At 32.7% G+C, this 26,070-nt stretch overlaps 1 protein-coding gene and 1 long non-coding RNA gene across 3 annotated transcripts in view; one reads left to right on the top strand and one right to left on the bottom strand.

The window, feature by feature from the left end:
- The first annotated feature begins 1,748 nt into the window (after positions 1-1,748).
- LOC114127529 (uncharacterized) overlaps positions 1,749-26,070 on the top strand; it is a 70,796-nt gene continuing 46,474 nt past the window's right edge. The window contains exon 1 of one of the 2 annotated variants that reach the window (XM_050208025.1): positions 1,749-2,657. Coding sequence is in view for 1 of the 2 variants with exons in the window: in XM_050208023.1 (XP_050063980.1) it covers positions 11,639-11,802 (164 nt within the window). In the remaining variant the exon portion in view is untranslated. Of the gene's footprint in view, positions 2,658-11,331; positions 11,803-26,070 lie in introns of those variants that run through there. The other variant, XM_050208023.1, reaches the window with a different exon arrangement.
- Positions 12,999-13,438, bottom strand: LOC126552901 (uncharacterized). The gene is made up of 3 exons (XR_007606354.1): positions 13,347-13,438; positions 13,159-13,283; positions 12,999-13,094 (listed from the first exon to the last, which is right to left on the bottom strand). It is a non-coding gene; the product is annotated as an uncharacterized LOC126552901 (long non-coding RNA).

Below are 26,070 nucleotides of genomic sequence, written 5' to 3'. Positions count from 1 at the left end.
ATCTCAGAGTGTAAAATAAGCTAAAAAAAATTATCACTCGCTGGTATCTATTGGCATGGTGCTCAACTGGCGTAACTTAGAATCTGCGGCTTCTCGTTATTGAGAAAACATGTACATTTAAGATCATTTTGAAATACCCTTAAATTAAATAGAGCCCTAAGAAAATAAAAATATTGAAAGGTTGACTTATATATATAACGTTTAACTTAACGTATAATAGAGGTCTATAGTATCGTGTTTAAATAACACTTTTTTTTTAAACTAATAATTATATTTATTTATTGGATACCTACCAATTAAAAGTATGGCACTTTTTCCAAGTCCAATTAAGGGTTTATAGTATATACCTCCTGGCTCCTATGTATAACGTGTTTAATCTTTCACGGTTGCATAATTGATAAACAATTTTCTACAGCACTATACGACGATTTGAGTGATCAGTTTTTATTTTTATATGGGAGGGTGGTAAATTTTAGTATTATACCACTGATCAACCCTATATACAATTTAATAATGCATACGGAGACGCGTCATCGGGAGTCAACAGCTGGTGCTTGGTTATATATCGCGTGTTTTGCGACAGCAGCAGCTGTCAATCAAGTGAAAGGCGTGTTAAACACAAAAATACAAACATCGTTAACATCAAAAGACGATAGTCAGAAAAAAAAAATCACCAACCGAGAACATCTCGGACTGTTTTTGGCCATCCGAATTCGTATAATAATATGATAAATACCACATTCTCGTTGTGGTCGGGGTAAACGTCAAGAACACGGGACGACGAGACCGCCGCCGCCTCCGCCCGGCGAGTGGCGGATGTGCGTCTGACGTCTGTATCACGTGTTAGTTGGCGGGAGGGGGATAAGAAGACAGAGTAGCGACTCAAAGGAATTCGTAAACAAGGCGGTCGCGGTCGTAGCTCGTCTTCGTTTAACTATATTATACAGGAAAGGCGCGTTTCCGGTGGTGTGTGTGTGTGTGGTGTAACCACCGGCGACGTTTTTCTTTTACTCGACGGGAAAAACGACATTGCAGTTTTCGCGCAAAACCGCCTTGCTCTGCAGCAGTGTACCACGCTATACACACACGTACGTAGCCACGTCGTGTTGTAAAACCCTCACGACGAGGATTGTGACGTGTGCGCGTTCCCGCATCGGAACGGGTCTCGTGGGTGTGGGGTGGTGGGTATGTGCACGTCGCAGTGCGTTAAGTGCGTACAGCCACACGAATCGGGGGAGACCCGTATGCGGACGACCGTCGTGGCGGCGGTGACGAATCCGTACGACCGACACGCGCACACGTCACGGCCACGGCTGCAGGGTCCCCGCGGATGGACGTTTCGTGCCCTTCGCGCGCGTGCTGCTGTTCATCCGGCGACGGGTGTGTCATCGGAAGGGACGCGGACGCCGCGACCGTGTACACGATGCGTCAACGTCATCGACGGCGGCGGCGGCGGCGGCGGTGGGGCAGACGCATAGGGGCCCCCAGAAGCGGACGCGACATTGGCCATCGCCGATGATAATATTGTTTGTTCCTCGCGCGCGCACCGACTATGTACGACCGTGACTCTCTGTGCTGCTCGGCCGTACGGTTTACACGACGACGTGTGGGCATGAACACGGCCGACTGAACTTTTGCACACGTTGGCAACATTGCGCCGCGCCGCCGCCAGCGCGTGTGTGTGTGTGTGTAGCTTATCGTTGGTGTTTTTTTTTCTGTGCGCGCCGAGGGCCATCCGCATCCGCCGCCAGCAGTAGCGTTACCGTCCGCTCGCCGACGGTGTAACACAGCCTATGACCAACAACAGTAAATTAATAATAACAATACGTCTATATAATATTATATTATTACAATACGCGCCGACGACGACCACGTTCTCGTGTACCGTACTTTATTTATTTATTTTTATTTTTTTTTTGATGTTTTACCGTACGCTTTAAACGACGACGACCGCGGTTCGGCTCGAGGGTAATAATAATTTATAATATTATATTGTTATGATATAATAGTGTCGTCGGGGAGTGTTGTTATCGCGGTCGTTACCGTTTTTCTTCTTACGGAGTACTATCTGTCTTCGGGGCACCACCGCACGGTGTCCGTGTGTAAATATTTCTGTAATTATTATACGTTGCGATAATACGCGTTTTGTCGAGTAACAACCGATAGGTACCTAATAACGATAATAACAATAATAATAACGTACTGGTTATCATATATCGATACGAAATGCGCGCTGTGAATTGTTAATATTCGTAATGTCGTGATATTACATCATGTCAGAATCAGTGGCGCAGCGCGAGAAGCGGAACGCCGCATTATTTCCCAACACGACGACGAGTCGGCGGGCGGAGATCAACACGTGTTCGCCGGTCGCCACCGCATCAGCAGTGCGTCGTAGTACCAGCAGGGCAGCAGCATCGCGGCAATAGCCAACCGGCGACATCACCAACAGCAGGAGCAGCGGCGGCACAGGCGTCGTCAGGCACCGGTACGGACTGGCGGCTCATTCCGCCACGACGACCGTTCGCGTTCAGTCGTCGCCACCCTTGCCTCGCTCAACGGTACGACACTAGAGTCCTGCTGCGTTCCATAGCTGTTAGTGTGTGTTTGAATGGATGCGGTGCTGGAAGGAAGCCGCCACTGAAAGTCGACCGAAGGTAAGAAAAACGCTGTGCGCTTAAAACGTATTTTATTTTATTTTAATTTTTTTGTTTTATTCGATACAATTATTTAAGTATCTATACCCGTCTTTTGATATTTACCTACGACGAGTAAGTTGAGATAATGTTTTATAACATGTGGTGTTTACGAAGAGGGGATAAGGCCTATATTATTGTTCTTCGATTATTATTGTTGTTGTTGTTGTTGTTAATGTGACCATCATCAACCGGGCGTGCGGGCTTCCTATATACTATTTATTCTACCGATTTATTTGATTTTAATGGTACGATTCATTTTTCGATATTATATTATGCTATTATATAATTTATTTGGTGGGCGATATCATCCATGTACATAATATTATAGAGATAAACTCAAATGACGACGAGTAATTCAATTATTTTCATCTTGCACAGCTGGATATTTTTATTCAGACCGTCGTCGCGTCTGTGATCGGCACGCATGATGAACGCGAAAACCGCAATATCTGTTAAGTTTGCGCTAATGCGTGTGTAGGCGCATCTGTACTAAATTTTTTTTCAAATATATATATATCATACGGACGACGTGTATATGTCATTGAGTATAATATTTTATGTGCAAGTGTACAACGTTGCTGTGTTGCGTTTTTCTGCGAACCGTCGAATCGGAAACGCCGCCGTCGCCGTGCGCTAGTCACGTGTTTCACAATGTGACAATAATGTGAGTGAATATCGTACGCTCATTGCCGCCGTCGCCGTAGTTTGTACTATTTTTTTTTTATAATTTATTGTGATACGAATACGCCGACCGCTACGGCCGTTTTTGCGTCGGGTATGTTTTGCAGTGCGCGCACTCGTTTCGCTTTCCTGCGATTTGCACCTAAAAATTCGTTTACACCTATTGTAGGTAGGTACTTTTAAGTTTTCATTACCGAATAAGAGCTTTCCGAATCGGGCAAAATTATAGCTTTAACGCATCAACGTTCATATTATTATACCCGGGGAGGAGAAGGAGCACGCTAAATAATAATAATGATCGTTGTAGTACTAAGTAATAATTACAATAAGTCGTTGTAACCATCGCGATGATATTCAGTTTTTTCGTTGATAATCGACATAATCGACTTTTGGCCATCGAAGAAACTCGATAAAACTTTTTTTTGACATTTATTTAAGTACCTATATAATTTAATTTTGTGTACTATTAACCTAGCAATAAATATTATTTTAGTAGTGTTAATATTATGGATATGTTTGTGAAAATAGAAATGCCAATGAATATAATATGTATTTTAAGTTGTGGGCTTATAGTTGTAATAAACTGCTGAGCGCTTTTTAAAGGTCTAATCCAAGTGCTTCCACCAGCATTCGACGTTTATCGCCGTACTACGATATTAACCGCGATATAATATTATGATTTATGAACACTATCGCCACGGTATCGGATATATTCCCACGACAAAGGTCAATCTAAACATAATACTATACTATACGTTTATAATATTTTGTGGACGAGTACTCACAATTGTGGTATCCGTCTTATAAGTGCGTGACACCAATTTATATTCAGCAATATTCACGGTTAGCTTCGTTAATTTTAATGTAAGCGTGAATTGAATTCATTTTCTTCTAAACTTAAAGGTAAAAACATTTTCTGTGTTTGTACGTCAGTTTTTTCAAGATATTTAAATTATTAAGTGAGCTATGATCATTTTTGAATTGTAATATTTTATATTATCATGATGTCATAACTCACTTAAAAATTGAAATATAAAAACCAAGGTAAAAACCCGACAAAAACACAGAAAAAGTTACATTTAAGAGGACGTTATACCTTTCAGCATTTATTAGCTCCTCCTACTGACTCACAATTTGAAAAATTTAATGTTTAGAAGAATTCCTTTTACTCTATTGTAAATTATATTATTGTTTAGGTATATCTATTTAATAATTTATTCTCATTTATATTGTTATAAAATTTAAATTTTAAAATTATATAACGTCTTATACTCTTATTAAGCTGATAGGTCCCTAAATTCATTCAACTATATACTAGCAGCAGAACTTAACGTGAACTGCTAAACGTATAGAGTAGGTATTTGCCATGTTACGCCGCATTATTGTAAGATAGATACAACAAAATAAATATTGATATCCTTCCCTTTAAGACAAAAACATTTTGTTAGTTTGTTACTCAAACAAACTAGTAAAATAAAATAGTGTTTTATTTACTTGTATCTATTTTTATGTCTTTAAAGCTCGTTAAAAATAATGAGTTATTAGGAAAAAAAATGTATTTCTTAAACTTCGTGATTTATCTAAATTAAATTATTTTTTTTGTTCACACAACTTCAATATTTTTCAAAAGGTAGATAAAATAAATAATTAGTATCATTTAAATAATTCAGGACTTAGATATTCATGTATTTAATATTTCAATTTAAAACAGAAGCAACTCTTATTCTATATGGAGTACAGTTTTCACAAAATATTGTTTAGGTCTAACCAAATCAATGTTTCAATTTGGAAGTTTATTCTCTGTGTTTTGTAAAAAAAAAATCATAATATTTAAATCAAATCGTATAATTAGTAATTATAGACTTTACAGCAATTTAAAGTGCTATTAATACAGAATTACATGTTTTAAGATTATTGCTATCTATATTGTTATAAATAAATAGATTTAAAAATTTTTCATACGATTTATTTATCATAATATTATCAATTTATATTATTATATTATTAATGGAGTGGAATTATGACTTATAATTAGGTTATCGATTAAGTAAACATAATAAACCAGTCAGCTAAAAGTTTTACTACATTCCTACTTATAATACTAAATCACCATCGACCGTGTAAACAATTACTTTTTAAAAGAAAAAAATTAGAAATAACTTAAAATTAGAATAAAATTGTAAAATTATAAAAGATTATAAATAACAAATTTTATTTAGTATTTTAGTAATATAGTGAGATTTCATAGTACATAATATGGCAGCATTTAATATCCCGTAGGTAGTTGACAATTTTAAAAAACAAACTCGCACAAATCTAAATTCTTACAGCGTTAAGTACAATAAATGGGTAACTAAAGTTGAATTATTTTAGACCAATTAATATATTACCTAATCGTACTTCCTTTCAAACACATGTATATATTATCATTATTTATGTATGTTATGTTTAATGTGAAGTGTGGATGAAACTAATTCATCACATGGAATGATATCGTTAACTTGCTGTAGCAATATCTTCATAAAGAGGGTTAGAATGTAGTGAGTTAAATTTTTTTTTTTAAATTTATTATTTCAAAAATATTCAGTTTCTTTACATTCAAATACTAAGAAATTAACATTTGTCTTGCCTTTTTTGACATTTTAAAATTTAGGTCGGTTAAGATCTGAATACTTGTTCGTCATCGGTCGATCAAAAAATACCAATCTACTTTCTTTTGATATTTACCGACTGTTTGACAATCGATATTGTGACTGATGTCAATTATTGACAAACTAGTATATCGCGAGCTAGTTTGTGAGTATGATTTGAACCTTTAATGATGGATTTTATTTTTATGGGTTTATTGGTATTTTAGGTTCTATTTTTTCGACATATTATCTTACTATGTTATTACTTATTAGTAAATATATCACTTTTTCTTATTTAATTTTATAATTAAATAATTTATAATTTTCGTGTCATAAACTATAATCGATATACCTAATTAAACAGTTTATTATTATTATAAATTTATAACTGAAATAAGGCGTATTATTAGTTTGAATTTTGTTATTTCCATTATTTTGTTGTTACGTATTACGCATTTAATGTATACTAATATATTTTATCTATATAGATTATAACTTCTAACTTCTAACTTACAAGTATATAATTATATAAACAACAAACATTTAAAATCATGTCATTAAATTAAAATTAACCTGTGGTGTATTGATAATATGATATTTAAACCCCTATATTGGATAACGACGATTAGAACAATAAGTATATTTATTTTGAATCATAGCTATAACTTATGTAGTATATTTTATTAATTATTTAATATTATAACATAATTACTATTTAATAATTAGTAATTGGTATTACTAGTCCATAATGTGTATCCAATGATAATAATATTATAAAACAACAAAATACAAATATATCATAAATCATAATATATACAAGTATAGTGTCATTAGTTACACGTGTTCATGTGCGTCAGGATTCGGAATTTTCTTTTATATTCTTTATTAGTTCATTGTACAACTATATTAAACCAAAACACCATGTAATTCTAAAGACATTGCGAATGTCTACGAAAAGATAAGACTATATAATACAGTGACGGTTTTTGGCTCAACTTCAAAGAGCACATTAGCGAAATTAACTTGACATACGATTTTACGAATTCTATTAATTATTATTATTACAACAGATGTAGAAATCTATCACCACGATTTCTACACTCAAATATCTGCATCTAATAATATTTTGACTGTCATGACGTTGCATTATTGCAGAATAATCCATAAAACAATACACAAAATTAAATCAGAAACAATGACAGTGTGCCATATAAACTTTCAATTCTCACTAATCAACTAATTTTTAACTTCAAAAACATCTACACTCTACAGTAATAACTAATAATTAAATAATGTATTCGTTTATCGATAATTAAATATTTGACTTAATATTGTCGATGGGTTGGTACATCGTATTTTTGTGTATATAATATATATACATTGTACATAAATCGTTTCGCTAAAAGTAAATAATTATTAATTTTTTATATAAAATTAGAAGTACACAGAAATAAAATGACTTAGCGTAACGCCATAACATATGTCATACACAGTGGTGCAAATTATAACGATTATATTAACGATACACGTTAAAATTGATTCCATAAAAACGCAGATTAAGATACGTTTTAGGGATTAAAGTCTCAAAAAATACTATATATATTTGGATTTATATTCAAATTTATATACTTATCTTCTAATTCTATATACTAATCTAATCTACTAACTATTAAAAACTAAAAAATTATTTTTTATATTATGAATTTCATTAACTTGGTGTTGATCTGATTTAGAGATTCTGCTATACGTTGGTATATTATAGGTGCAAATATAAATCAATTTCCAGAAATGTTATCGATTTTAAACCGTGTTTTTCTACTGTAATGACAATGATTATAAAACTATAATTTATTCATTTATATTAATATAAATGATTTGTAAACCACTCGTTGGATCTTTGTTGATTTGATTTAAACTTTAAATTAAATAATAATTTACATTATCAATAGTGGAAGAGAGTAGTTTGATATCGATGACTGACAACAAATCGTTTTTAAGTGTTTTAATCAAAAAAAGAAGGATCTATACTCTATAACATGGTAATGTTATTATAACGGACAAATTATAAATATTCTAGAATCCCTTCTAACCTACTGGCCTTTTGATGTTCTTGCCGACAGCGATAATTCCCCTCTCGAGTACATCGCGTTTCAGTAGGTTATTGTCGCCGCATTGGCGACAAGATATCTTGCTCACAGTGCCATAAAATGTGCCAACGATGCAATGCAGCATCTCTCGACAAGGCCCTAGAAAAATCAAGTTTATACATTTTTCATGTTGAAATTTCAAATTTCCAACTCGTACTGGAAAATCTTAAAAAATGTATTACGTTTTTGCATAATGCAAAAACGGTATACGATATATATGAATGAAGTATAATTATTAATTACACATTTACACATTTTAATAAGTAGTAAACTAGTTAGTAGGTATCTACTAAACAGTTTTATATTTGTATGTATTTTAATATTTTTTATCAATACACCCATTATAATACCATAATAGTAACTAATACCTAACTATTATTAATAACGTGTCGACGGTGGTTGTATAATTAAGTGATAGGTAGTAGATAGGTATCAACTAAATCTTAAAAACCTAGTTATCACTTAACCAAATCTAGTTAAATTTTCAAACCAACAGCTTTGTTGTATTCGTATTTGTACATTACATATTGTTCAGTTTTTATTGTATACCGTATACGACATAAAATCAGATAGGAAATTGGGACTGACTCGCTGACTATACCTTTTGTCTATAAAATGAATTTTTGATTTTAGTTAAATGAATTTTATTATAGTAATTGAAAACCTTAGTCTTAAATGATACATATAGTTAGTTTTATTTGGCGGTGTTGTGTGTTATCGTTGTTGTCTTTCGCTTTCTTTATTAATTTAAACTCATGGCGCAAAATACCAAATTAAACTTTTTTTTATTCAGCGCTGCTTACGACTGTCGTATCCGCATATTATGTAAATGTAGTATATGTAAATAATGTGTGTATCCGACGTCGTACGTGTTAACTATCTGGCCTCAGGTCTTAAGTAGGTTGAGAATAAATGTAGTAAATCAAGTACAATAATATTGTCTTTTTAACAATGTAATATATACTAAATAGTATTTACTAGTGTACAGTACATACTATATTATAGAGTCAAAGTATAATACTATTTAGCTAGTGCAATGTAGTTCATAAGACCTAACTTATGCAATAACCACTAGATAGTTGAAAAAATAATATAGTCTACAAGTTTTGAAATTCAAATCACCTCCTTTGTGCCTACTAACTATACTAACAATAATTAATTGTCGAGGACTTCAATACTTGAGTCGTGAATTAACCTAATACGTACACTGTAATTGTATTTACAACTTTCAGAGATGACTAATTGACGAACCCTTTCCGGTTCACCATGTATTTTTGTCTAAGTTTGCTCAATTTGTTCAATGTATTTTTACATTAACAAAAAGACAGATGAAATACAGGTATACTAAGTATTGGCCATTCTCATTATTGCTTTGTTTGTTTTAGTTAAAGCAAGAGATATTAGTGAAAGATAAGAGTAGTTTATTAATATTGATCACTTTAAACTTTAAAGTAATGATAAAGATGACCATGTTTCATTTAAAAAACAAGTTTTAGGTAGGATTGGTTTATTATGATAATTATAAAAATTATAAGTACTTATGATTAATATACAAATTGTACTTCTAGATTTTTTTTTTTTTTTTTGATTAAAAGTTACTTTAGTTTTAATTTTGTACCAAAATTAAATCTTTGTATAAATCATAACATTCATAACTACACACTTCATTAAAATGATAAATAAAATAAGTATGTGTGTGTAAAAGTACCTACTTAAATAATTATTATATTATAAAAGAATAAAGAAATATATAGAAACTTATCAACTATCTTAATATATTTTATATAATAAAAATTAGAATAAAAATAACATTTTTTAATATCTGAACCTATATTCAAATATAGTTATTGTAACTTATAACATAACTTACTATTCTCGATATTCAAGATTTTTGAGATTCGGTTAAAATTAACCTTGCTGCAAGATTATGTCAATTCCAAATACTCGTCTTTCAAAAAAGTCGTTTAATTTAATTATTTATAAATAGTTATTGTTTTTATAAGTTTTTAAATTTAATAAGTTATTGTTATAATTTACCAGATTATCTGCATTTCGTTTTGTAAAATCGTTTTGTATTATAAGCAGTTTTGAATTGGCCATTCCTGATTTTGTATTTAATGCGTGCGTTAAAACCCTTGCTGTATAGTATTCTCATCCCAATTAAATTGACCGCGCTGTCACATTGGTCTTTTAATAATAATATACGTGATGCATACATAGAAAGGCCGCGGGGAGGGAACCCTTTTATATAATAAATCGGCCGCCACTGATGTCGATGACACACAGTTCAGTTAATTTTCAACTACAACGGAAATGACGTATGACAGCGGATCATGGTGTAGGGCAACCGTAGGATTAAGGCTATTTTTCTGCTGGTCACTGTTGTATGCGTTATTTGATATAAAATCTCTTCATTATTTCCCTTAAGTCTAAATAAGTTACCTACCAGTACATCAGCGTAGACATAGAGACATATGAACGATGTTTGGTCTTGTATTTTATACTTTTTTTTTAAAGTTTTTCCACGAACCCATGTTTCTTGTTTTATTGGCATTCTTTTTCGAAATAAAATACGATATTTCACATTGATAATAGAGTACTTTCGAAAATCACAACATGAGGTGGTATAAAATCTACAATAAGAATGTAAGAACCCGGAATTGTATATGAACCGTAGGAAATAGTCTATTATAATGCATTTTATTTAATTCAAATACTGGTTTTCTGCGGAGATCATAATATTGTTAGGTACCTATATGACCGGTAATTGGTGTAGCTACAATCGGTCAAATTGTATTGAAAAAATGTCATCTGTCTATAAACTGACCTTTTGCTGCCTCGCAGATGAGCCCTCTCCGGATATGATATCCTATATGAGTTTAACGGTCGACAAATACCCATTGTGTAGGTATCCACATTATTTTCATCATTATAAACGTATAGGTAATTGTCGACGACGTATTAGGTCTATTCGATTTCTGGTGTTTCGTGAAGCCTCCGCCGCAATTTTGGTCAAGGTCGTCCTGTGTTTGGTTTTTATTTTCAGTCGTATATAAATGGTGTGCTGCCTTGCCTCTACTCCTTCTTGTCATTTCTTCACCGCCGACCAATAGACACGAGGACACGTAGTGTTCGCTTTTTAGATTATTGCATCCGATCAGTTCACTCTCGGTAACGGTGTGCGACGTGTGTCATCCGGCCGTGCGTCTGTCGTGGTGTTTAGTAATAATCGTATCGGACGAACAGCCCACTTCCACCGACGTCTTTGTATATCGTCATACAAGACATTTTCGACCCTCCCCCTCCACTCGTCGGTCATATTCACACACGTAATAAACGGCCTGCGAAACGTTGTCAAGCGGTATTGTCGTTTTTCGAATTTTAATGGGCCCGAAAGCCCGACAAATTTTTCGTGTTTTTGGTGTACCATTTATTATAATATTATATACATAATATTTTTGGCTCGTTCCGAGACGACGGCATGGCGTTGGCGGCGCCAGGCGTTTACGCGCCGCCGAGGAGACCTGCAGGGTTGCCAGCTCTGGTTCCCGTCAAAGTCGTCGCTTCTCTCCCCGCCACCACCACTACTGCCGCGATCGTAATGCGGCGGCACCAGAGAATCGTGCCGGATAACATTGAGTTTGAGTGAGTCGCAATACATAATAGTATGATGACATTATAATAAAAATAAGTGCAAATAAATAATGAATAATTACGTATCATTATAATATTATCGTCTCATATATTTACCGGCAATAATAATAATAATAATAATACTATCATATTATTATTATTATTATGCATTTGTGCGTGTCGTCAACACTACTATCTATAGGTCAACTACCAACAGGTGGCTAACACGTACAAAACGTAAACGCTATAATATTATACTTCATATAGTTGACGCACACTACAAGCACGCACCCATCCACGCGATATAAAAAAATATTACAATATTATATTATACATAAATATTATTATACTGAGCGGAGTTTTTATTCGGATGACGGCTGTTATCGACTTTTTTCTCGACATTTAACCGTCAGGCGTCAGCGCTTAGTTCGCGGAAACATTGACCACAAGGATTGAGTAAATTTCAAATCGATATAGAAAAAACGATAGATTAACATAATGGTACTTATTTCATCGCGCGGAGGTCTAGTGGTCGTCATCGCAATCGGTTCGTGCTCTACGATGACGAAAACATACTTGTTTTCGTAATAATAGGTAATAATTTATTATAGGTTTGTTCGTTTCAAAAAAATGGTGTACCTACCTACACGTTAATAGTGTAGTGCATAGTAGAAGAAATATGTGTTATTTTAAAACAAACGTTTATTTGTGTGAAAAAAACAATTGATCGAATACCTATGATAATATATATACATATATATTTTCATAATTTTTCTGACATGTATTCCATTGATATTTTACTGTTTACCGATAACAACTGGTCTTCACAGAAAATCCGATTTGACACTTTCAATACTGTAGAAAGTTCGTACACCAAAATTATACTTTTTTAAAAAATGAACAATTTGGTGTACATCACTATTGTTGTCCGAAAGCGTAAACGAACAAACTCAACAAACTTACTGAACATTTACAAATATTGTTATCTCGTGCCTTTTTATATTATACAAAATTTAAAAATACCCATCGTGTATTTGTATATCGATGATAAATCGTGTTGCATTCCGTAAAATATAAGGTACTTGGAACCGCGAGCGATTTGGCCCGTACTGCGCTTATTCGCGAAAAGCCCGTCCGATCTGGGAATTTAATGGAAGTTACGTCGCACATCATTTGTCCGGATTATAAGGTTTTTTTCTTCTCCCGGCGGCATATAGCTCGATAAAGGAGGTTTTCGTTCATTCACCAACCAACGCCATCGCGCTTTTCCATTCCGTGTTTTGCGTTAGTCTTCGTGCTTTTGTCTGAAAACGAACGGAGAACGGATCTATATGACGTTGTTTTATTATAATATTAGCGCAGCAGTACAATGTCTGGTTGTGCGTGTCACTTTATTATCTGCGCCGATAGCATTATAATGCATTGTCCAACTGTTTGCGTCCGACAATGGTTTCCGTCAACTTCCGGTGATAATAGTCCTCATCTGGGTGGGACTAACCATACAATAAAATATATTATTTAAGGAGTTTTTATTCAACACATTTTTCCACAATTACCTAATGCTTGTGCATGTGAAACTATAACTTTTAAGTCCGGAAAATGATTACTACGTTATATTAATATATTTTATGTACACGTTATGGCTAATATTATACTCATCGTATATATTATTATATCGTATTACTATAGTCTTGAGCGATCCAATTTGTTCCGTCAACCCATTTTATATTAGTAAAGTAAATTCTATACTAGCCTGTTTTTTAGTTTTAATAGAAAAATTCCGTCGCCTGAAAAATGTTTACATAATGCATATAATCTAATTTATAAGTAATATGTATTAAATAGTATAATATATTTTTATTTTCATTACAAGTATACCAAAAATATTAATTTGTGTTTTATTATATTGATATAGGAAGTCACTTTTAAAATTTATATAGGTACCTATATACATATATTATGAATAAATATGAAAAAGTTATGCACATATAATTAACTACTGAAAGGTCAGTGTTGTATGATAAGTATATTAAAATGAATAAAATGGCGTTGCTTTGCAGAGGCTTTTAGCTTTTCAACGGTCGTTTCCATTCCACGCAATTCATATGCATTCAATAATATACTGTAATAAGTGCCGCATGTTTTTTTTTATCTATAATATTTACTACTTTGCATGTACGTGAATCAACGCCCGTTGTGCGATAAAGCCCCGTTGACGGGTCTACAAAGGCTTGCAAACAATTCACTATTAAGTGTCTACAACGGTCTATACTATATAGTAGTTGGTGCGTTATATAGTGACGCGTTGCTCATCATATTGGAGTGGTCTCTTAAAAACCAAAGTACAAACTTTTGAAAAGTTGAATATTTTTCTTTTAAAAAGTATATGAAGATATGTTGACAAAAATATCCGTAAAATTGTATTTAAAAAATGTTAGGAAATAACTTTATTGAACGAGTTTGCTAGTTGTAGGATAGTACTGCAGGCCACGACATGAAAATAAAATTAAAAATTAAAAAAAAATTCCTCCAAAAGATTGAAAATCATTCGCCGTTGTGGCACCGACGTTTCTTGTCTTCTTTGCATCAGCACTCGGGTGGATTATTTTTATCATTTAATATTTAGTAGAAAAATAAATCGAAAAACGCACGTCGATGACAAGATGTAAAAATTGTTTCGGTTGTACGCCGTTTACACGTCGTCGTCGTCGTTATTAAATATTTACATATTTTTCCCCGACCCCGTTGTGAACTCTGTTCGTCGTGCATTGTGTACGCCGCCGTCGTTGTCGCCGAGTATCGACTAAATCGTTTCAAACGTTTCTGCATAGGTAATATTGCATTACCTGAATAAGTTCTTTTTTCGCATGTAAGAGTATGTAATATATACGTCGCGTGTCGTCGTTTTGTGCATCACCATTTATTCGTTTTTAGTAACCGTGGTTTTTGGTCGAGTGGTTTTATATTTTTTGATCTGACTACACAAAATCCTTGCAAATTATATTAGTGTAGGTATCTATTATAAAAATCAAATGTTGTACAAAAAAGAACCGGAGATCTAATGTTTCTTACGAAATTTGATTGAATTTAGCAAATCCAATCGCTTATTATTGTTTAAGTACTTACATTACTGTTACATACTCTGTATACAAAATAACAATTAATATTGAAAGGAAGCATAATAACACCCAATAACAATAATAAAAATAGGTCATTTGAAAATCGAACACAATATATAGAAACAGGAAGTTATAACTCATTGTTAAATGTTTTAATATGGCCATTTAGATTGTAAGCCTCATGGTACTACAAGGAAAAATGAATTTTGGGACCACCAAAAGTCTGGCCACTTGAATATAAATTCGTGATTCCCCTATAACATAATCATATACATAGGTAGTACCCACTTTTTTGATGAGATATTAATATATTAGACAGCCCGCCAATAGAAATTCGAGGTTTGCAGTGGTAAATAGTTAAACACTAGACGCTTAGGTAAAATAGAGGCAACTCACTTCAGTTTGGTCGTAACACCACTCCTTTAATAATCGTCTTAAAATAATGATTTACAAAATATAATTATTATTTTGTTCAAGAATATTAATTTTAATAAATACATATTATTACTGAGAAACGTCAAGTGTTTATTTTCACGTTAATGCTCAACGATCATTTGGCACGTAACATTACGTGTATATTTGATAAATTTTATAAAAATGTAGAAAAATCAATACGAGTGGAAAGTAATTAATCGAATGATAATTAACATATTTTCGCTGAGTAAAATAAAATTATGTATTATATCATTAACAATCTATAATATCATGTTGAGACTAATTTTTAAAAATTCGTCACCAAATTGCAGACAAAACTAGATATTCTGCGGAATAATATTGTTTTGCCCATGCCGCATTTCCATTTTAGTACCTATGACGCGTGGATTTATTTAAAACAACGTATTTTGTCATTTTGATGATAGCAGATAGTCTGCAAGTGTGTCATTCACCGATAAAACGCGTCGTGACAATATTATGATATCGTCCGCCGTCAAATTACCTCATCACTGTCATATTATTACACTTAGTATTAGGTAATGTCTTTGACAATTCACCAATCATTTAATACATATATAATAAACAAAATAAATATTATCGTGAATTCATAACGGCCGAAATCGCGTTTTTGTAGAAACTTTTTCGATTACTTATAAACTTGATAACTTGCTATTTTTAATAAAGTTGACGTGCTTAATTGATTCACTGTCGTATCCTTATCGTTGTCGATGTAAACCATCGTACAATTTATGATGATGATATTTTCAAAGAGCTCGTTAAAATGGTGTTGAATTATGTTCATGATCGTTGATCACTTACTTATTTTATTGTTATAATAATTAACAATTAACATATTTTTCGTTTAATACCTAGCTGGTAATATTGATTAAGTCGATTTTTGAAACCATCGTTGTCGCTTATAAACTATATGGTAGATTGTATAACAAATCATCATTAGTTGAAATCTGGTTTTAGATTTGTACCTATTGATGCGTTTAATATGCTTTATACACAAAAAATATAAAATATTTAAGGTAGTTACTCACACACTCAGTATACGTGCGGTTACATCCAGAAATTGAGCTCGCTGTCTGTAGAATTCATCCTGTTATTTGAAGTTGATGATAATAACAGTTGTTTGTAATCACATTGGCCTTTGGGTCTCGTATGAAGACCGTAATCGTATAATGCTATACATTACAGAATTATTATATTTTCCTGCAGTAGTTGATGAAATATAGTACTTATATAATATACGTATATCACATGGTTGTTATTCTATATACGACGTATACTGACTGAGTAATAGGTACATAATATTATAGTTTATATTAATTTGGTTTAGTAATCTTGAAATACGACCGAAGTTTTTATACTGTGTGTTTATAAAATAGCCAGGAACAGCTATACGCTATTACGTAGCGGTGTCAGAGGCCAGAGTACCCATACTGGTGTTTTATCTTTCGACTTTGATCCGTTGGATTTTGTAGACGTTGTACCTGTAGTAGAATACCATATATTTCTGCCATGGTGCGTATAAAAATATATAATATTTAACAGACGTCTTTCGAAATTGTGAGACCGCCATAAAATATTATGTATATACTTATTGGCGGTGACGCGATGTCTATAAAATGTGTAAGCGTCGGAACTATTTTCAGATTACAATTGCATAAATTGATCTCAAGAAATGTTTACATGGTTTTCTTTTTTTAATTTAAATCAATCCTCCTCAATTTTGTATAGAATTTTAAAATAATATATTAATAGATTTTCATGGCGGATACAGTTTTTCAAATATTTTTATCCTTCAACTATTAAATTATTATAATATAAATACGATTATTAGACTAAATCAGTTAATAAACAATGGCAGTAATGGGGTGAGTGTACTATATAGTTACTGTTATGTGGTATTTGGTATCTTAAATTTAATCATAATGATACTTCTTGCATAATACAATTTCAATGATAATCTTTGGTTAACAATAAATTAATAAATTAATAATCATTATATAAAAAATGTATATAAATTGAATTATTTTTTATGTTGTAAACACAGTAACTGTGTCTATAACTTTAATAGATTCTAACGAGTATATGCTTCATGACTAAAAAAAATATGTATATTTTAGATTTTTTTAATTTACCTATTCATTATTTATCATTAACGATAGTAATAGACATCAAGTCTTATGTGGTGGTGTATGTATAATATTTCCATAGACAAATTTATGCATATTCAGATTTTCTATATTGCTTTTAAGTTGACATACAATGTAGCGAGTATAAAATTATAAATACGAGTGCACTACGTTTAAGATTTTAAATGATGTACAAAAAAAAATGATTATTCGTATCGTGTAATTGCAAAAAGTGTGCCTGAATAAATAAATCATTTACATTTTCTCGACGCTGACATTTTTCCGCAATACGCGAGGTACCGATTTATTAATTTATTAATATAATAAAATATTTTATAATGAAGATAACTACTATGTCGATAACGTATTCTCGTGGGCAAGCTGTGGTTTAGCTGAGGGCGGAAAGTACCACTCCTACTGTATTTTTTTTAACATATATTTTTAGTTATTTACTTTTTAAATTATGATTATGTAAACTTTTGTTTTAGTAAAAAATTATTTATCTTTTTCAATTAACTATATACATCTCTCTTTCTATTCACGGATTTTCATCGTATTTTATTTATATTTTAATACTTGTACTGTAAGTAGTGTAGTTACGTTTTATTGCCTGACGCTACGCACCGTATAGGCAATAACTACGTAATTGTGTATTGATCATTTAATTTAAACTTCAAATACTACGAGAGGTTTGCCTAATTTTAATCGGTACCGCTTCATTGTATGAGTACACTAAATTGACGTTTCTGTTTTAACAAGTATTTATATAGGTAGATTATAAGGATATGGGTTTTTGTAGTCTAGTCGATAAAATGAAAAATATCTTAGTCGGTAGATAAATGTTTTTTCCAAAAGTGTTAGAATGGTATAAATTTTAAAAACCTGTTGCCCATCTCCTGTACACGCCGTGCACATACATTTTTAATTTAATCTGACGTAGAAGTAAATAAAACACAAAAATTTAACTAGTGCGTTTTTACAGATAATCATAATATTGATTAAATTATTCGAGTATTACTTGCTCATATACCAATATGAACAAGTAAAACTAGACTTAAATTCCTCTTTATTGCTTGTTACTTCATCAAATATATATTTTGTAATCTTGTATCAATGAAATTTGTTTAATTTTTTCCAGTAATAAATATATCGAGTTCATTATTTTTTTTTTCATGATTATAAGTGCGCACGCCGAGAATAAACGCTGGGGCTCATAGCAAAGCGTTAATATATAATATTATGGCGTGCGTAGGCGTAGCCGCCTTTTTTCTCATTTATATAGAAACAAACATATACTTACCATACACGGCCACTCAACTAAAGGTATAACTTTTTGAGTGTTACTTTAAAGTCAGTTGTGTTCGATGTCCTAATGCGGATACAATGATTGATGGAATTGTACAGTTTTATGTTATTGCGTCTTAAGCGTAGTAAATATATTAATGATAGTTGACCATGTATTTTAAAACTAGTATATTTTTATGAATTTATATTTTCGTAAATCAATAGGTATTATAAGGTTCGTTACCCCAGCATTGTCATGTTTGAAATTTCAAAACTAATCAGTAGTATGTTTTTTATTTTGTACAATTTTGCACATCTTTCTGAACATGAAAAAACGCGATTTCCCTATACATACGTGCTGTAATAACTACGTTACCCTATAGTACTACCAATGACTAACTATTATTATATCAAAATTTAACTGTATAGTAAAATTATGCTATAAAAGTAATGTAGATATCGGATGAGATACCAAAGACATTAAATCTAAATAGTTGTACCTACTACATCAGGGGAATTATAATATTTATTATTTATTTACGTACAGGCTCCAAAGTGACAAATGGTCACTTTAAGGCATTTACATGTAGGCTAATTAATTGTTGGAAAGTTTTTAGTTTACGATAACTTAAAAGACAACATCACATATAGCCAAAACCGATATAAAATAATGTCAAAGTTCTAATATATTATACACTTTAACAATGTCAATGATAAAATAAAAGTTTTTATAACTATACTATTTTAAAAAGTTATGATAACAATTTTTAATATTTAATTTAATAATGTTCCCATTTCGTATGAATCACTGCATTCGTAAGAAGACCATCATAATATTATTGTATAGTAGGTCGCGTATAATCGGAGATGTATATAGACATTATTCGCCAATCGCTTTATTTTTTGCTGATCCCCGATTTTCGTCTTAGTATGTTAAGTTATATAAAAATTAATATTTTGTACGGAATTTAAATTTTTTTCAATATGTTAGGATTATGTGCCCTCTCCTCCTTTGCACCGGTGTATGTACTAATTTTATTGTAAAATTATTTTAAATAATATGCATCAGTAAAAACTAAAAATTAATCCTAAAATCCTAAAAGAATTACCTGTAATAACCTTGCTTTTATCACTAATATCAATGGATGTGTAAGAGTTAATATTTAGATATGTGTATTGTGTATAACTGGTATTTTATTGCTATAATACGAAATAATTGCGTATACAAATTTATCAGGTAAACTGCAGTGTCATTATATTTCTTGACCTTTGGTTGTCAATTTGTCATGTGAGAACCCACGTAAGATGCTACTGTAACCTATATACATTTGAACATTAAATATTATACATTTATCTGTATGATTAGAAGTTAATAGAGAATTGTTATCTGCACAGACGCCTGTTAAACGTTATTTGTTTTTATTTTTTGAACATTTAAATCTTAGACTACATAGTAATAATATGTTTTTTATATTATTATATAATTATATTTCTCTTATAACTAAAAAATGTTAGAGGAAGTATTTGTGGAATATCAATACTACACAAAATTGACATATACCTATGAGTTTTAAGAGCGTCAGTATTCACTTCTAAAGCTGTTGCTTAGATTTTAATATTATTTCAACGTTATTCGATTTTTTCGTTTAGAATACCAACATATTACCAGAGAGTTAGCATTGAAATAAATAAAACTTATTGTAGGTATGAGAAAAAAATATGCGATAATGCAAAATATATAATAATGTATAACAGTACAGTAAAACTGCTTAATGGGTAATTAAATGTCAATGATGAATTACATCTAATCAATCCACCGGATTACAGTTATTTCTGATAATGAAATTTGAATGCTAAAAAATTAAAATAAATCTATTAGTACCAACTCTCACTTCTTCTATACTTTTAATGCATTGACTACAATAACATTGACGAATGTCTTAATTATTTCTGTTCTACTCTGTGCTCTTTTTAATAAGTTAAAATGACGAATACACACACACTGCGATAGTAAAATATTATATACTGTAACCTCAATTATATTTACTATACATTTTTATATTCAATATTATGACAGAAAATTTAAAAACATAATAATATTAGGTATAGGTACGTACATGAATAATTATAGAAGTGTCTGGGCTAAAAAGAAAAAACTACACACAATTTAAAAACAAATATAACTTATTAGTTATAAATAGGAATGCTTATATGGCTATATAATATGTATAATACACCAATACATATTAACAAACATATTACATTACCTGTGAAAACGTTTTATTATAGTGTATAAATTGGTTTTTACACATATTTTCGACAAAAGAAAATATATATTATGACTTATGAGTATATAAAAACAAAGATGAAGCGATTTTAATTTTTCCTTGCGGTAATTCCGCTGTAATGTGTCCAGTAGTATTTAAATATGTTTATGAATTTCGATATTCCGAAAATTCCGCTGCGGATATTCCGAAAGTGTGACTCCAACCTAAATTCTGTTAGTGTAGTAGACCTTCCGTTGGTTGTTATATTTAAATGCCAAGCTTATCGTTGAAGAGATTAATTTTACAAACTTAAATCAATTATCATTAATAATAGTTATAAACTATATTTCCTAAGTAATAGATATAAATAACTACCCTAGTTAAAATTAATTTTAGTTATATTTGCATTATTATTGACAAAATAATTGAATATATTAAAGGATATTAAATAAAATATTAATAAATTAATATATCCATAATCATTGATAAATAAAATATTAATTGTGTTACAATATAGCTGTATTATATCTATTTAATGTTTGCAAGATGTTCACTGCTGGATAAAATCAGATATAAATGAAAAATAGATAGTAGTCACTTCTATAGTTACTGTAACTAGTATTAAAATAAATTGTATTAGTTGTAACGATTGTCATACTTAAAGTACTTACAAGTTGTTGTGTCAAAAGTTTATGCGGATTTTAGAAAAATAATGATGACGGCGATGTATACAGTTATAAAACACAATAATAGACTTATCATACAGTCCATGAATAAAAAATTATTTAATTTTCTTTTGACCAAAGATTTTGGAGCACCTTCACACATTATTAACATGTTGGTAAATAACGAATTATTTATTCGTATTTTCGTTGCACAGACTTGAGACCATTGCTGCACGCTGTTGCTGATTTTGGATTAGTTTAGTTTTTAGCATTAGGTAACGTAACTGAGTCAATGCGATAAAGTTTTCGAAAACCTCCGCACTTGAACGTCTCAACGACTTGAAAGTAGTTGTTTGTTATTTATAAGCTCGTTTATAACCGGGATTATTTTTTGTAAATATTTTCAACTTAACTTCCTTTACTCGTATTGTTCGTTAAAATCATAACTTAAGAAGTTGTTTCTATAATAGCACTATATATGTTCATATTAACAAGTCACTATCGAAATCTCATATTTTATACACTACCTATTTTTTCTTCAACATTTTTATAACAATTATTGATTAAAACTTAGGATTTATCCGTCAGAACACTTGATTCTGTTAATATATAAGTGAATCGTTCCGATCACAACCGCGATAAACAAACGTTTGTCATTTATAAATCTATTTATTTTTTAAAGTAATTTTGATTATTACATTTTAAAATATTGATTAGCACAGCAAGCTTTTGACCACCGTTTTTCGTATTTGATATATAATATATATATATATATATATATACAGGGATTAAGGTTTTTGCCCCCATGGGCTAAAATAAATTTACTACCTAATTTACATAGGTAAAATTTGCTATTTCGTTTCGATCGTTAAAATTTTCCGCCCTAGGCTTTAGCCTAAACAGCTTAAGCGGTAATACGGCCCTGTATATATATATATATACTAGTCGACATAATAGTGGTAACGTATAATTCCTTAACCCAGAGGGGTAATTGTAAATTTCCGTCCTTACATATTTTAATTTTTCACAATCGTTGACTGATTTTCTTGTTTTAACTAAAAACAAATATAATATCATTAGTTGTCTCATTTTTCATAACATTATCTACACTTAAGTTCCAAACTTAATCGAGTATATTACAAATGTATATCGAACGCAATTGGGGCTTACACATTTCATCTATTATTTAATCTAAACGTATAACAACGAATTATATTCTGCTTGTACCTATTATTGTATAATATAAATAATATATGATGTACAACTTAGGAACTTGATATTATGATATAAATATAAGTTAGTTGCTAGTACAGTTTATAATCGCGCTAATTTGGAATGTGGAATTACTATATATAGGTACCCGAATTAATTAACTACCTGACACATAGCACGCTTATATTATTGTCAATGAAATCGCGTTCACGTAGTCACGTATGATTTTTTTCTAATAACGCTCTCAAACGTTCGATTCTTTCCAACAATAAAATTTTCTTTCATCTCGTTCGTTTTCGACTGTCTTACGGATGGCGTGTCGTAACGTATAGCCACCTCGTGTGGACGTCACGTCGCCGCGTAAAATTAATTGGATTAGGTGTCGACAAAGCCAATCGCCTAAAACACAAAACTGCGTATAAACACTCGAAAGACTGATGGGCGATATACTATATTTTCGGGAGCAATAATAAAACGTCGCTTCGATTTAGTTTTGTCGGCATGTGGCGGACGTCGTTAAACCTATAACACTCGGCATATGTACGCTCGCTGTTGATATATTGTATGCTATATTACACGTGACCTTTGTACGCTCTAATCAAACATTGACCGATATACATTCGGATCGATGGCTTTTCAGAGTGCTTATTCTTATTACATTTTATATACGTCATTACATTCCGATTCCATATGCTCTCGCCGCAATCCAATCGTTTCGTCCGTTATTATGTTCGTGTACACATATTATATTGTCATAAATAATTATCATTGTCATATCATACTCTTTACGACTTATGTATGTCTACAACTATATAATAATAATTGCAGTGCGCTCGTCCACGTTTTTATTTCCTCGATAAAGTAATGTTCGACGTCTAAACGTCGTGTTATAACCATCATTGAACATGGGCGCTTGCAATATCTATATAATATACCATATTATAACTGCCAAGTCGTTGGTATATATAATATATTATGGATATATATTATAGGAACGGATTTAAAAATTTCAACACGTGGAGATAATGATAAAATACGCTCATTTTCATTGAAATAAGTTTAGTAACTGAAATTTTTACTCTCATATTTCATAATAAAATTAGATTGGTACCCTTAAAAAAGGAGATAACTCCATTCGCAATTATTATATTTCATATTTTCATATCTACATTAGTACGATCTACTCAAGGATCACGGTAATAATTATTAGCGTTTATACAGAACGTTTTCTTATCTAACAACAAATCTTATAAACAAAACAAATTCTTATATACAAATTATTTGGCGATTTTCAAATACTTTGAAAAATTGTTGACTTGGAACTTTTATAGCTAATAGATTTGTAATTTCTAATTCTAGACACTATAGTATAATATTATGATCATATCTAAATACAATCCTGGGTCGTTTAGTTATAATATGTTTATCACATTGTGTAATACTATAGTTGAACACTTGAATTTATAGTTCTAATAATTTCTGAACATTTTAAAATGATCGTTTTGATCGAGTATTTATATAGAGTTGAAATCTTTATGTGGCACTCTAATTGTTGACGTAATAATTAAAATGAAAAAAAAAAAACGTAGGTACTTGGAAAATATGGTTTGTCTGATTATTGAAAAATAAATAAATACGATTTGCGCCCAACTAATAATAACATCATTAATGACTTCCTAATAATATTACATATTATATAATTATTATGTCTGGAGATGAGTCTACCTCATCACCCGATTACGTGTGCACGTAGTGATCGTTAAAATATGTCGATAATGTACACCTAATATTAGGTATTGTTTTCTTTTGAAACAAACGAACAGTGTGCCAGCTATTTATAAAATATATCATTTAGTCCTGACTCTCGTAACCAGTTTCCTCCGTGTTTCGATTTCACACGACGATACGTCGTTCGCGCACCACAATATTATAATATTATTACCACCTCGCGGAGGTACGTTCGCGACGTCGTCGTGGTCGCGTAGTTACTCAATCGCCGCAACAACATTCGTCGTCGGTCAATGTCGTTCGAATCCGTGTCATACGCGCAAACGTTGATTACGATAATATGTAATAATAATAATAATATTATCATAGTTTACGTCCATTTTCGTTTTAATAACAATCACGCGCGCCGCCGTCGGACAACGAGTCTTTCGGCGACTTGACGGACACCCACCCACCCGCATCCGTACCCACCGACTGCGCCCGACAGTGAGCGGCGACGATGACCAGACGCTCAGGAATTCGACGTCCGTTAATTCGGAGGGCCATGTGGCGACCGCGCGCACGGCAGACGGAACAAAAACCTTACGCGCGGCGGAGGAACCGGTGGGAGGAACTCCGTAAAACTTCACTCCGTAACGCGCGCGCCGCACATGCCGCGTAACCGTCGACGACGCTTTTGTCTGTAACGGCCATTGGGCTGCTGCTGAACGGTACTCGTCACTCCGTCTCGTCTGCGCGCACGACCCTTTGCCGGGCGCCGCGCAGCTGGCCGCCGCTGCGAAATCCGCCTCGGGACACGACGATAGGACGCGCGCGGCCCTCGTTCGGCGTTTCGCAATCGCTCGCCGAACCGGTTCCCGCCGTTGTCGCACACCCTTCGCCGTCCGGTTTATGCGCTGCTGCCGAACCGGTGAACGGAAAAAAGAGGAAAAACTCGACGCGGTCGCACGTGGCAGTGCCGCCGCCGTACGCGTTTAAAAACGTGCGCCTGTTATTATTATTATGCGGGTACCGTTTTACGTGGCGGTCAGTATTACGCCGCGGCCGGGTATTGCGTCGTTCTCAAAACGGCGGCGGCGGCGGTCACCTTGACACATATGGCGCGCGCGGTCGACGATATGCAAATATCTCTCGATTCTTGGACGGCGGCGTAACGAAGGCGGAGGAATCGCGGCACAAAACGACATCATAATAACGCCGTTTGCTCGCGCCGCCGTGACACGGTAATAACAGGTGGTCGGTTTCGTTATCTCCTCCGATACCGCTCGTCGTCTTTGGCCGTTCGAGAATTTCCCGGCGTTCCCACGTGTTCGGAACGAAACGGGCCCCGTCGCCGCTTCCGGCTAGCAGCGTCTTTTTACGACAACACACGATATCCGTCGTATTTAGTCTGTCCGTCCCCGCCCGCCGCCGCCGCCCGCCACGA

The sequence above is a fragment of the Aphis gossypii genome, chromosome X (genome assembly GCF_020184175.1).
Source record: "Aphis gossypii isolate Hap1 chromosome X, ASM2018417v2, whole genome shotgun sequence".
Classification (NCBI taxonomy): Eukaryota; Metazoa; Arthropoda; class Insecta; order Hemiptera; family Aphididae; genus Aphis; species Aphis gossypii.
This window is presented reverse-complemented; position numbering and strand designations above follow the sequence as displayed.